The sequence below is a fragment of the Coffea arabica genome, chromosome 1e (genome assembly GCF_036785885.1).
Source record: "Coffea arabica cultivar ET-39 chromosome 1e, Coffea Arabica ET-39 HiFi, whole genome shotgun sequence".
Lineage (NCBI taxonomy): Eukaryota > Viridiplantae > Streptophyta > Magnoliopsida > Gentianales > Rubiaceae > Coffea > Coffea arabica.
In genome coordinates, this window is record NC_092311.1 from 43,831,355 (window position 1) to 43,846,256 (window position 14,902).

General features: G+C 33.7%; 1 protein-coding gene across 4 annotated transcripts; it reads right to left on the bottom strand.

The window, feature by feature from the left end:
• Positions 1–5,726: 5,726 nt before the first annotated feature.
• LOC113705235 (BEL1-like homeodomain protein 1) lies at positions 5,727–10,282 on the bottom strand. 4 transcript variants are annotated; one of them, XM_072056979.1, is made up of 6 exons: positions 9,925–10,282; positions 9,702–9,739; positions 8,359–9,453; positions 7,116–7,489; positions 6,946–7,006; positions 5,727–6,849 (listed from the first exon to the last, which is right to left on the bottom strand). In XM_072056979.1, exons 3-6 carry the CDS (start codon positions 9,268–9,270, stop codon positions 6,019–6,021), a joined length of 2,178 nt encoding a protein of 725 aa, XP_071913080.1. In that variant the 5' UTR covers positions 9,271–9,453; positions 9,702–9,739; positions 9,925–10,282; the 3' UTR covers positions 5,727–6,018. The 4 variants fall into 4 exon arrangements, with proteins under 4 accessions (XP_071913080.1, XP_027082832.2, XP_071913086.1 ...); XM_027227031.2 differs by lacking the exon at positions 9,702–9,739; XM_072056985.1 differs by lacking the exons at positions 9,702–9,739; positions 9,925–10,282 and adding an exon at positions 9,862–9,881.
• Between the last annotated feature and the right edge of the window lie 4,620 nt (positions 10,283–14,902).

A 14,902-nucleotide genomic window follows, 5' to 3' on the forward strand; every position in this document is an offset into this window, starting at 1 on the left:
AATGAAAATCGGTATTGTCTGCATTATCGATTAAATCAAATTTGAATTGCTGTTGGTGGAGGATCAAGTTTCCAAGTCTGATTTCATTGCTGTTTTAATAGATGAACTATACCAGATATATACTGTTCCATATACAACAGTTAACCTATTTTGTGAGATATTGTAGTGTCATAAAAGATAACCATATAGGCACTTGTGACACCAATTAAATGTATACTTTTTTCACGTTCTTAACTATAAATATACACATATAGAGGCACATTGATTTGCAAATCATATATATTGATTTGAAAGCAATTAATGAATTCTTGAATCATATATAAATAAAATATCTTGTTGCTTCTTATTTAATCACACACAAACATAAGCAGAGATGCATGTATCATCTCCCTGCTTAATTAAAGAGTAGTGTATACATACTCTCATATGTCTACAAATGAATATGTATGTGACAGCTACATATCGTGTTGTATTATACACATATAAGATATTACACGTGCATACACAAATCAAGGCAATTAATAGAAGGAGATCGATTTATTAAATATCCATGCTAATTACCCCTTTAATCAATAAAATGTGAAAAACATGTGATTGTTACTCCTTCCGTCCCACTTTGATAGTTCTGTTTTCCTTTTTCGTCTGTTCCAAATTGTAGTCCACTTTCCAATTGAAGAATGTAGTTGTATTTTAATTTTCCTAAAATACCCTTATTCAATGTAAGTTATTGTTACTATAAGCCTACCCCATTTCATGAGAGTTTATTCTTTTTTTACCATCAATTCAAGTTTCCATAAGATGTACTCTAATTAATGTGAGGGTATTTTAGGAAAATAGCTACCTAAATTGATTGTTCCAACAAAGTTAACTACTTTTTCTTAAACTGTGTGAAAAAACAACTAGGACTATCAAAGTAGGACCGATGGAGTATTACTTAGACAAGGTATGTAAGTCCCATTAGAAAATTAATGAACTCTACTTTAGGACAAACCAAAAGTTGAGAGGCTGAAGAATCAGAAAATAGTGAGGACTAAATCAGGACTAGAAAAATAGTCTAAGGATTGTTTTTGCAATTTTTCCTTTTTTTTTCCCGAAAGGTAAAAACATTATGAAATATGCAGCATACTTTGTCAAATATGGATGTTCTCCGAATAAAAGCAATATGTATGGTTGCTTGATTGTTTTGTGGAGGAATCACATTCCACATTTGCCCACAAACGCAACACTTTTGGTGAATTGATGCTTGGGACAAATTCAATTAAAATGAAAAATACCCACATAGTTCACGTGTTTCATGTGCACTGTCCAAATTTTAACCATCTTAGTAACGTTAGGTTGGAAAATAGCAATATTAATGTGACAAATTTTGAGAGTTAAAGGTAATTCGGAAACTTGCACTTTTAATGTGATAGATTTTGAGAATTGGGACAACTAAAAAAGAAACGTACGGCATGATCAACTGGACAAGAGAGTACTTTGCTTTTTCGTTTTCTTTTTCTTTTTTTTGAGTTAATAACACTTTGCCCCCTAAACTTAGGGGATAGTCAAACTTTACCTCCCAAGTCTTAAATATATGCATTTCACTTCCCACAAAAACTAATCAAAGTCAGAAATACGAAAAAAGCGAGTGCAATGATATTTTTGCACTTTTGTTAATGAAATTATTTATAACTCAATACCATTTCCTTTCATTGCGAAAAGATTTATATCTTCTCTATTGTATCAACTATACCGAAATATCAAACAATAAAAAGTTAAAGAAAGTTAATGTTTAGTTTATATCCTTGAGATTTTTCCTGTTGGATTAATTTTTACTTCTATATTTGTTTTGTTCGATATATTAGACTTTAAGCCAAACAAAATAAATATAATCGCTAAAATTTATATAAAAAAGGTAATATCAAACTCATTTTTAAAGTAATTTTTTATCATTTTAATTTATTTAAACTTTTAGACTAATATCATTGTCATTTTTTTTATCAAATTACTCGAATATGAAATTATTAATCAAATTTGCTAAAAAATGGTTGATATACCTCATTTTTAAACTTAGAGAAGAAAAATCAAGATTAAATCAAATTTTATTTTTTTGAGAAGAAAAGGTAATAATAGTAAACTATAAATACTACAACAAAAATGACAATAGTATTTACCCAAAAGTTCACATAAACTAAATAATAAAAAAACTACTTTTTTAAACAAAAAACAAGTTTAGTATTACCTCTTTCCTGAAAAGAAATTTGGTATCTATGTTTACTTTACTGTATTTTGTGTTATTTATTTTATTTGAAGGACTTAAATTATAATAAATTGAACAAAGCTTATATAAAAATGAATACTAACTGATAGAAAATTTTTAAGAATATAAGCTAAATATAAACTTTATTCAGCTTTTTTTTAGTTTGATATTATTGTATAGTTGATATGATAAAGAAGATGTATATTTTTTAGCAATGAAAGGAAATACTACTAAGTTATAGATAAGGGATAATTTCAAAAACCTTCCCTGAGTTTTCTGGCAATTTCATTGCTTTCCCTTGAGGTTTTAGAAATTTTACTTACCTCTCCTGACAATTATTTGGGACACAACGCTTACATCACTAATGGCCAAATGGCTTTAATTCTCTTATAATTTAGGATATTTTACACATACATGTAAATGAAAAGAGTTAAACATTTTCTAACTACATTAACCATAATTTGGATTGTAAAAATTTAATTAATTTGTCATCTAAAAATAAAGCCAATTCTAGGTGTATATTTTTAAATTTTTATATACTTCACAAATAAAAGAAATTAGGCATAATGCACTTGATAAATTAAATTAAAGACATGAGAAACAATTAAGCCATTTACAAACTAAATTAATCATAATTTGAAATACAAAAAAAAAAGAAAATCTAATTTGACATCTAAAAAGGGATCGAATACTAGACATCCTTTTTCAATTTATGTACTTGATAAATAAAAGGAATAAAATATAAAGAGATTTTAGTTAGGCTAAATTTTCATATAATTGTGGTAATAACAAGAATATTAAGGTATGGCAAAAACTTTTTCTTTTGTTAAATTTTGAAAGTTGTTATTTTTTGTTATGGATAATGGAAATTTTTTGTTTACCATGTGTAGTAATGACCCTATAAGTTGAATTAACAAGTTAGATCAAATATTTAATTTAACTAGTATAATAGTTGAGGGGCACTTTTGACATAAATAATTTCCACACCTAAAATTATTCCTTATTATTGCTTTTTTAAGATTGGGCAGAATTGTTACCAGAAAATTGGTTCTAAGGGAGGTCGATGATAGTTTTAGAACCTTAAGAGAGGGCAATGAACTATTAGGAACCTAATGAGAGGGTTCTGAAATTATCTCCATGGATAATTTCATGAATAAATGGGCAATAATTTCATTACACTTTTTTGTTGTATTTTTAACTTTGACTAGTATTCATGGTGGGTAAAGTGTATATATTTGAGATTGAGGAGGATAAAGTGTAAATACCCCGTAAGTTTAGGAAGGCAAAGTGTTATTAACCTTTTTTCCTTTTGGATTCCATGGAAAACTCCAAGACTTATAACAAAGAATAAGAAATATTGAGGAATTCAAAATCAAAACTAGGGATCTTATGTTCGCGTGGCTAATGTCCCTTGTTACCATGTAAAAAAGCAATGTACGATATTATCAACGGGACAAGAGAGTACTTTGCACTTCTTCTTTTTTTTTTTTTTCATGGAAAACTCCAGGCCTTATCAGAAAGAATAAGAAATAATGAGGAATTCAAATTGGACTCGAGATCTTATGTTCCTATGGCTGAAAAAGAAGGGAAGATATTTGACACATATGAAAATCAGCGTTAAAGAAAAGTTATATTAGGTTCACAAAAATGAAGCACACCCAACTCTCATATTAAAAGCGACGCAAATTTTTGGTAGAATTGCTTTTACGTACAATAACCAAAATTCTTGATAATCTTTTCTTCTCACACTTCTCAACAGAACAAAATTACAAGCCACCATATGTATATGTAGTTAACAAGAAATACTTGCCACAAAAAATTACCTAATACAATAATTAATCTACCAAATTAATAAATTACCCAAAACTAAACTTGAACAGAAAAGTGCTAAACAATAACGTAGAAACTTTTAAGATTATTAAGCTTGATTAAATATGCTTAATATCAATGTCAACTAAGTTGCGTCTAGGGATACAGATTACTTTCCAATTTGTATAATTGTATTGATTCATAGCATCGTTGCCAAAATCAAATTCTATTGCTTCTGCCTTCTTTCCTTTCAAACAAGGTTCTTGTTTGGAAACTAGTACTGCAGTAACACGAAAATAACTTTAAAAAGTTTGTTCTTTCTTTCTGCTATGTTAAATAACTTCTCGATCCTTAAAATTGTAGAAAACCTCAATTTACCTTTTGAAAATGGGTTTTACAAAGACCAAATCTGCATTCCAGATTTTTATTTAATTGCAATTTAAAGTGGTATAGTTCCTATTACATGGTCTTAACATTCTGCTCAACGAAGAAAGTATTCAGCATATGAAACCTTAGCAGTTCAAAACGTTTAGGGGGTATAAGATTAGTTTATTTGAAGCCTTATTTGGCATGAATTGGACTAGACGAAGTTATATGTCTGACTTTTAACCCATGCTATTCTATACAATGCGTGCAATCACAAAGTAAGTAAAGTTTCAATTATTCTCTTGGAAGTTTGCTAATGCCATGCCATGCATCCAGGAACACAAAATCACCCATAGCAGACCACAAGTTGACTTTCCTTAACCAAATGAACGTTGAAGCTATGAATTTCTACAGTTTCAGTAATCCAAAGGAAGGATAGAAACCCACTAAGAGTAGTCACAGGCAGTAAGAACTTACAAACCCATTTTTCAGCATCGATTCTGTTAGTCGCAAGTATTCCTCACATATGCAAAGCATTCGCAACAATTACCTGTCAACTAAATTAAGAGACCAAAAAAGAAAGAGTTAGATTCAGATTTTCTATATGGGCATATAAGAATATTTGTCTTACAATTCTACATTTGAAATCTCCTGCAATATGTTAGTATGTATAGAACTCAAGATTCTCTATTTTGACGGTCTCTATTCATTTTAAATTTGTCACAGGAAGCTCTGTGATGTTCGATTAACCCTTGAATTTTATTCCTCATAATACATTATCAAGAGAATATTGAGCTCTCAAAAAAAAAAGGCTCAACGTTTCATGAAAGATCTTTTTTCCAATATCAATCATATTTCAAACTGGAAGGGTATTTATATATAGAAGCAAGGAGAACTGGAGCCAGTGTAACATGGAAGTTTGATGAGAAGATCTTTGCAAAACAGTAGTTAGTATGTACTTGTGCACATATCGTACAGTTTGCAATACTTAATAGAAGTTCTACTATTTTACCTAAATTTTTTTAAAGTTTTTTTTTTTTTGTCAACAGAAAATGTTATAAAGGAGAAAAATATATTGCATAAGTGTGAATCCACAAGGTTAATGGTGGATAGTTCATAGTACTAGATATATGTTTCTCAGGTGAAAAACAAAAGAACAAAAGAGAAAAAAGGTATATGTTCCTCTTATATCAGCGCAAGGCAAATATTGATACTTCCTAAAATTGTTCATTGGCTCTACTTGGAACTTTGCCAACCATTTACCTGCCACAGCTCCAAATATCTCCAACACATTCATGCACATGTAGAGAAATTTAAGATAATCTTACAAATTTGCATTTCCCACTCAATATTGCCATAATCAAGCATTCAATCTTAACTACTATCAAATTTAGATGTACTGCTTATTCCCCCACATATGTATAAGCCTATTCTACCAGGTATGCTAATCTTACACTAAACATGAACTCCACTTTAAATGTAGTTTGTAAGACACCTGAAAGGTGCATATTCTTGATCAATACACCATCTACCTCTTTACAAATTCGCTTGTGTATTCCTCATGAAAGAGATGTTCTAGTGTTGATGATTCTGCTTTGAATTTTTCATGTGACAAAGTCCGGTAACAGTTGAGCAGCAAATCGCTTCCTGTTATCGAAGTTGATCGTCTCATAACCCAAGCTTGAGTGGGATGTCTGAGTTTTGTTAACCCTATCATAATGCCCATCCATTGTTCCCATTTCAAGCCTGTCTTCCAGCCCCATATTTTGGTCTGAAAGGTAGTTCTGCTGGGTCCCTGCTGATAAAGCTAAGTTCTCAGAAGGAGGAAGTCCAAGTGTAAGAGAGACACTGTTTCCATGAAACCCTGTTGTCAATTGCTCTGGATTAAACTGTCCAAGCTCTCCAAGGTTAAATGCCCCGAATCCATTTCCCTGACCTGCATTGTTTACCATTAAGGAGAAGCCATCTTTGTTAGTTTCCCTTTGGCTAGTGCTGAACTTGTTGTCGAACCCTTTCCTTGGCTCCCCAAATTTCATTTCCATGTCGACTGAAAGGATACTGCTGGGGGAGTTCTGCATTTCAGTTCTCATTTTCTTGGAATTTTTTTCAACGTTTGCTTCCATATTTAGTGCACCAATTAGGCCAAAACCTCCCCGAGCCTGAGGAGAAGTACCAGTAGGAGATGGTGTTAGACTTGAAGTTGAAATTTCTGCATGAGTTGCATCCTGAGCTATTTGCTTTTCTTGCTTTGACTGGAGGATACTACGTTGATCTATTCTAGTAACATTATTCTCCTTTGGAGTTGTTGAAGTTGAGCCCAGTTCTTTGTTGGATTCAGAACCATCTTGCTCATGATTCTTGGTTTCTTCCAAGTACATCTCCTCAACCATAGGCTTCCAAAGCCGAACTCGAGCATTTATAAACCAGTTAGAGACCTGCATCCATCCCACATTTGTTAACATTTTCTGACATCATTTCCATGCTATGCATGTGTGAAATGAACCAAATTCGAAAGCTGTTAACATGCATACCTGGCTTCTAGTAAGCCCAGTTTGCTTAGCTAGCATTTGTTTATCGGAATCCTTAGGGTAGCTGAAAAAGGGAAAGATACATTTTGTGAGTAACATGATCATTTAACAAATGTCAAGAAAGTTGAAGGGGAAAATCGTGGTTTTCCTTAGTCAAGAATGAGTAGACATACGGGTGAAGAAAGTGCTCAAAAAGCCATGCGCGAAGAACTGAGACAGCTCTCTCAGGCAAACCTCTTTGAGGTCTCCAAGTATTGTTTTGCATCATTCCAAGTTGTTGCAGGGCTCTTTGTTGCCTAAGCTGTTGATCAACAAACTTAAGCCTAGAACCCTCTAACTTCCCACCCAAAGATTCTTCTTCGCCTAAACTCTTGCTTGCTGATTTTATCTGTGCAGAAATTGCATCCTTTAGGCATCGAAATTGCTTCGATATTGTCTGCAAAGCTAGTTGAGTGTATGATTTAGCTGAGCCGATTCCTGCTGCCTGCTCAAATGATGCTACAACAATTTGCATTTGATGATGGTACTGTCTGTATCTTTGCTCCACCTATAAATAATCAAGAAGACAAATTAATGCATGTTAGAATAATTGAAATGAATAGCTTTTATTACCTTTCTTTCTGTTTTTCTCTTACTGAAAAATTGATTGCACAAAAGTGTGCCAGTCTTAGCTTGGTAACTAATTGAGGCTGCGACACGTCCTATATCAATCAATCGAGGCCATCAATATCAAAGCGGGCCAGGAGAAGAGGACATGATGAACCCACCAACCAGATGAATATGCTTATCTTAAATGGACAAGTAGGCTCAATGTTCAAATGGAAGTGGGATCACAAAAATTTTTTTTTCTTTTTTTCTTTGCTGAAAGAAAATTGTATTTTGTCACGGGAATATCTATCTACGCTGTGTGATTTGGGTGCTGAATATCGACCTTTATTAAACAGAATTTGCAAGTGCCACTTCTGAGTACTTTTGGAAGAGATCCAATGAATAATCACTGATAATGCAAATAGTATGCATGAGAAAGAAACTTCTACTCTGATTTACCATGAATTGCAAAAACAAGGAAGTAAAAAGAAAAAGAAAAGGATGACAATTTATCTTTAAAGTTGTTGGTTTTACATGAATTGGCCTAAAACTCAACTGAATTTTGAACAAAAAAAATGTAGCCTTTGCCTTGCATTTGGCTCTCAGAGGTTATGTTTGCAACGCGGGCAAATGGGGACAAGAATTTAAGTGTCAATCAAATGCGATTGAAATGATCGATTCTTTTTTCTATTAATATAGGATAACTAAGAAAGTCGAAGACAAAATGATCAATTTCTTGACCAGAAACTTGGGAAAACACACTCAGAATTCGTCTATAGTAAGTATGCCTCTTGAAAGGGTAAAACAAAAGGTTAAAAAATGTTTTACCTCATCGAGCATGCTAACAAGCTTTGCCTTTTTCATTTGAATCTCCTGTCTTTGAGCTGCAGTAAGTTCAGTTACACCACTCTTGGTGTCACTTTGACCTATTTGTGAGGCCTCACCAGTACTATGAACAGTTGATTCCCTATTCATCTTTCCTTTATCTTTAGCCTTCTCCCTGGTGTCAGATTTGATCTCTTTTCCAACGTTAACAAGTTCATCCAGAAGCTGCTGAGCAGCCTTAAGATATTTGGACCCGAAAACAGCACTTTGTAATCCATGAATTCCATTTGAAACGGCAGAAACTGAAGAAGATGAGCCACCTGAACCTCGCAAATTATTATCACCACTTCTTGGTGATAAAATCCCAACTGGAGTTTGCACAGATATATTCTGCTCCGTAGATAGAGACCTGAAGCCTGGTTGCTGAGAAGATAGACTCAAGGACAAACCCTGCTGTCTAGGCGAAACCACCGGCCTATGGAACCCCAAGTGCCTAGTAACATCGGCGGCGCCACCACCACTAGGATTGCTAACAACCACCCCTGATGGAATATTTGGTTGACTTGCAGCTCCAGCACCACCAGTATGATCAAGGGATCCCCATAAACTTGGATGGAAATGAGGGATACCGCCGCGGCCAGGAGCTGAAACTTCATGCTTGAGTTCATGAGAATTGGCTGCTGATCCAAGGCTCCCTTGAAGCGGGACACCAACAAGATGCTGTGTTTGTGGCTGCTGATTACTTGCTAAGCTAGCAAGATTGACCGTGTTTCCGGTAGCATAATTCAAGATCACCATGTTTGCAGGTTGCTGTTGAGCATCAGAGTAGCCGCCTGCGTAATTAGGGTTCATCAGATAAAGCGTCTGCAAGCCATCTGCTTGGATTTCTGAGCCTCCTTGATAGTACATAGCCATAGATTCAAGTAGCAGCTGTATAGTCCTCCAAGGTCAATAAAGACACTCCTCTAATCTCAAGGACCAACAAGATTATAGTATTGATCGGTTGATCTGACTGTAATTCTTCGGTAGTTTTGTCTTCCAAGAATTCTTGTCAGATGGAGAATCTGCAATCAAAACTGATGCTGCTGCTGGTATAACCTGAAAGAAAGAAAAGATGGAACAGATGACAAATCCATGCAACACCCAGATTACGGAAAACATTCTGAAAACAAGATCTTGACTCATGACCTTAAACATCATCCGATCCAATATTACATGGATATGGAAAATTTCAAAGTCAGCATGATATTGGACAAACTCCATCATGATATGATATGATATTGTACTACTAGCTAATTCAACAGTCATAGATATGGATGCAGAATAAATAAACATTAGCTGCTTACAGGGAGATAAATTAGAGCCCATCAAATATCGTCATCAGCTGTGAATTTTTGTCATGGAAAAAAAATTGAAAACTATATCAAAAAGATGGGGGAGAGAAATAGATAGATAGATATATAGAGAAGGATGAAAGATGTTGGTGCAGAGAGACAGTTTGTGTACCATCAAAACAACAGATAAAACACACGAGGTGGGGATACATCGAAAGCTTAAGATCGCACTCACATGTCCATATATCGTACTATCTATCCTGTTAAGCTTCGGCTTTGAAGTCGCCTTCTTGTCAGACTCAACTTCTGCAACTCTCCAACAGAAAGGGAAAATGAATATTAAAAAAGAGGGAACAGTGGGGTACTAACACTAGTAGAATATGAGTTAGAGATAATCAAATGCTAGCTCTCATGACATTTATGACTTTTTAGGGTCATTTTTTTCCACAAGTCTGAAATGAGAAAGATAAGGTAATAATTGAGAGGTTTTTATCTTTGTTATTCTTGGACACAATACACCCTTTCCTTCTCTCTCTCTCTCTCCTTGCTTTTTCTCTACCTCCTTTTCTTGTGTTAGGTACGTGTGATGGACAAGAAACAAAACTTTCCCGGACATGACACTCCTTACAAAATCATTTCATAATTTATGCTAGCACTTTGAATAGGTGCCTCCAAGAATAACTAAATATACCAGATGCTATTCCTTCATGTGTATGTACAAATATATGTACTTAGATAGATTAAAAAACTCGACTGTTGAGCTTACATGTAATGGAAGATTGTATGATTTTTAAACCATACTTTTTTGATTGATGGCAAAAAATTGGCCACGATAACAAATGTGTGTATGTGTTTAATTGATGGACAATTCAGGTACAAAAGCAATAATAATGTGGACATCAATTAATTAGGACTGTTGAAGCATATCCAACTATTTTGTTGGCCCCAAATGCGACTGAGATATTATTACAGAAGTTAACCCTCGAGAAAGTGATTCATCAGGGGTAGGGAATACAGCTCAAAAACGAGGAAACGTCAACTTCTACCAATGGTTGGTAATAATTGAGAAAACAAGATAGGGTTGGGGAGGTCACTTGGCCTTCTATAATTGTAACTCCCGTCACTGTCAGTTTTTTCATTTCCCTTCTTTCAAAAGCAGCTCTTTTGATATCTATTGAGTATTTGCAATATCAAATCATGAAGAAAGGAAAATGTATGTCCAAGTGAGAAAAATATTAAACTAATAAGCAACGATTGATCTTATTAAATAATATTAACTTATAAGCAACAAAGTGAAATGCTTGGAAATAGGAAACAACTATGCTCAGTTCAATACTTTTAAGTTTTAGTCCTCCCAATAGTTTGATTGATTGCACTTGCAAGATTCAGGTTTTTTTTTTTTTTTTTGTCATGCTCATTATTGTCCCCTAAGTCCTGATCAATTAGCCATATACTTGTACAGTAATACTTTCTAGTTTAGCCAAAAAGTGAAAATGAAATAGAGAAGCAAATTTTGAATTTTTTTTGGCAATGTTTTAGTTTTAGAAAAAAAAAAGAAAAGAAAAGTAGTCAGTTCAAAGGTACGATGCGATTTTGTACCTCATGATATATTTGTATCTTGACCTGTTATCACTATCTTCCTGAAAATATACCTTAAGAAGCCTCCGAAGTTAAACGTTTTTAATCTAAAACTCACCCCAAAAAAATCTAATCTAATAGATCGAATCCCACATGAAGTTTACGTTCGTGCTAGTCATATATTTCACATCATGAAGCTACGTCGTAAATTGCTATTGGTTTCAGTTGTGTGTGTGTGAATCTTTCAATTCTATCAATGCTACATTTGTTGACCACATATGTATTCATGTTACGGCTTGTTCATAAGCATTAGTCTGTGTCTTCGTGATTTTAACAAATGCTAGTTTGAAAGTATTATCTTGTCAAATGCACTAATCACCTGTGCACTTTGACCCTTTAACGGCTCAAAATAACTTGAATTTTGCTTCATTTAAGCATATATAAGTGTGGCCGGGATGACGAAAATTTAGCTTTAAAAAAAAAGGCTGATATATAGTGTTCAACATTATTAGGTTCATGAGTAAAAAAACTATATCCCACATTGGTTCGAAAGACGAAAAAAGAACAGTTAACATATAAGTAAGGGCCCGAAACCTAATAACTTAAACTTTTGGGTCAAAATTAGATTCCTAACTTGCATATTGACCTCTTTGATGAGCTCTCTCGAGATGTTTCTCCCTAACAAGTGGTATCAGAAGTTGCAAGATTGGGCTATTCATGGGCAAGTGGATTTTTCTCGGAGTTGGACCGGTGAAATTCTCTTCCTAGTGGTGGACCGAAGTACCAAAGTGCTAAGGAGTTTGGCTCCTGTTGGATCAGGTGTGCCATGAATTTGGTAGGAGGTCCGGTTGGTGTTAGACCAACAAGTCAAGGATTGGCAGAGGTTCAGAATGCAATTTGGATCTTAAAGAAGAATAAGTCCATGATTAGGAGAAGAGGTAACCTTAGGTGATAAAGTGGGATTATGTTGAGTATTAAAGTGGGTTTGAAGAAGAGCTTGTAAATTTGGATTTAATGTGAGGGGTTGCTCATGAAGGGGAAAGTTTGTTAGGTTCATGAGTAAAAAGATTATGTCCCACATTGGTTCAAGAGATAAAAAATGAGCGGTTAATATGTAAATGAGACCCGAAACCTAATAGCTTAATTTTTTGAATCAGAGTTAGGCTCTTGATTTACATATTGGGCTCTTTGATAGCCTCTTTCAAGGCGTTTTTCCCTAACAAACATTCTTAATTACTTTACCATTATGATTAACATTCTTAATTACTTTACCATTATGATTCTTGTTATTTGGAGCTAAATAAAGTTGTTTCCCGTGTTCTTAACCATCTTAGAGGTGCATAATTCTTATAGTTATTGGGCTTTTATATTTCGAAAAATTTCAGAACCAAAGTAGATTGTCAAATTTTTTTCGGTTAGGAAGTTTTGAATAGAATAAAAAGCAAATCTATCGCCATTCATAAGTTATAATGGGCTCAAATTTTCCAAATGATTTATTAGAAGGATGAAGATCTAAAAACAAGTACAGGAAGTCAGGTATAAGAAAATGAATTAAACCACATAGCATTAGACGACAAGCATTAAAGCTAATATCAGTGAATATCAGTGCAAGACTTTTTTTCTTGTCCGTATATCTTTTAAATAGCTTTTTTTTTTGTGGTGGTTAAGGGCAAATTGTCATGAACTTCGAGGTTTAGAGCAGGATTGGAATTAATTTGCAAAGTCATAGAAAAACCATGCAAAAATTAAACTGTCATCAAAGTTAGAGAATCAATTCCAGCATTCATGAGCATTCATTCATGAGCATTCATGAGCTTCATACATCATTGATTAAAGTGCCAAACACCATCTTATTTTCATATTTCTGTTTATGTATTCGAGCTCTCTCACTTACACTATTTTAAAAAAAAAAGGAAACCATATTTCTTATTGCAAAACAGAGTTGTCAAGCCATGAACTCCTTGTTTTTTTTTTATTTATTGATTTTCATTTTAGACCCTTGTGTTTATTTGGACTTGTCCGGCCGCCTCAAATTGTTGCACTACTAATGATAGATTAAAATATACAAGTATTCGCACATTTCTTTGAAGGTCTTCTACTCAAAATTAAAGGAAAACTCTATCCAAATGCTAGGTCCAAATGCTCTTCCACACTTCTTTGAATAGCTAGGTCCAAATGCTTTATAAAAGACTTCTATATGACAAGTTGACAGTAGCCTGGGATCTTTCAAAATTCAGTTGAAAAAGAAGCAAACTTTAGAAAGCTGAATGTGACATTTAGAAAAAAACCAGTTAGCATTTACTTGCAATTTATCAAGTAATGTATTTTATTGCTAGAAAATCCCTTGCCATCTCTGTGAAAAATAGACATGTGAGTGTCGGCTGAAACAGGAAAACGAATAAGCTGCCTATACGACCATCCTACATTCTAGTCTATCCCCAGTCTACATATCAACGTACTTTGCTAGTCTTTCCCCAATCAACCATATCAACGTACTTTCTGCTTCAAGGCAAAATAAAAAAGTTGTACTTTCTGACATTTCTTGAATTTTAGATCTTTGATGTGCTTGAGTCGAGACATCCTTGAGACATTTTTTTTTTCTTATTTTCACAGCGATACAATCTATCTTACTCCTACACTGATCGACACTATAGGGGAGGAAAAATTCAAAGGAGCTTGTATGGAAGTTAGGGAAGAATCAACGGACCAAATAAGTGCATTACTGTATTTTTTGAAATTCTTAAAGAGTAAAAAAGAACTATTCTTCCTTGTGATGCATTAGGCAGAAAAGAGCTTTAAAAAATCTTTTCCCGAGCATTAGACTAAGACCCAATGATTCATCCTTGGGGCCTTGTTCTTTAGGGAAAGCAAGATTTTAATTTTCCCAATGGAAAAGTGGCTCTTGTGCCTCCTTAGTTGAACATTACGAGGTTTAGAGTGTATTTCTAATAGTTTTGTCATCTTTCTAAACTAACCTTAGTTGAACGTTACTAGGTTTAGTGTGTATTTTTAATAGTTTTGTCATCTTTCTAAACTTACTACTACTCCTTTCATTGAAAGTTTGAAATTTTAAAGATTGAATTGAAAACAACAAATAAGAAAAAAAAAACAGAAGAAGTTAAGATAGCCCATCATATATCAAACACAGTAAGAAAACAACAATTTATAGTACGACAAGAAAGCAAGTGACCAGATGAAATGGAATCCTAACAATAAAGGAAACAACAAATTAAAAAAAAAAAAAAAGGATGAAAAGGAAGAAGTAACCATCTCAACCTTCCAAACTACCCTAGAAACGAAAAATAAATAAATCTTACCACTCTAAGGATAAGAGAACAACAAATTCTCAATTATAAAATAAATATTTCCATTGAAACAAGATGAAATGTTCTTCAACTCCAAATTCTCTTAAAGTGATCAAATTCGAATGGTAAGAACTGAGAAATTAATTCTTCTTCTGAGCTATACAATTAAATAAATGTAAGCAGTTGATTTTCTTTTCCTCAAAAAATCGTCAACCTTGCACTGGTGGCAGGTTTGGGAAGGACCCTCCCTTACAAATTAAAGTATAAAAGATTCGATTACCAATTAATTCTTGCAACATGATACATCTAAATCAAAGTGTTGAAAATTTT

Excerpts from the sequence above, each read along its gene's own strand:
- LOC113705235 (XM_027227031.2), bottom strand. The coding sequence starts at position 9,270 with ATGGCTATGTACTATCAAGGAGGCTCAGAAATCCAAGCAGATGGCTTG. Across the intron at positions 7,490-8,358 it reads TTGTTAGCATGCTCGATGAG|GTGGAGCAAAGATACAGACA; the intron begins GTAAAACATTTT and ends GATTATTTATAG. Across the intron at positions 7,007-7,115 it reads TTTGAGCACTTTCTTCACCC|CTACCCTAAGGATTCCGATA; the intron begins GTATGTCTACTC and ends TCCCTTTTTCAG.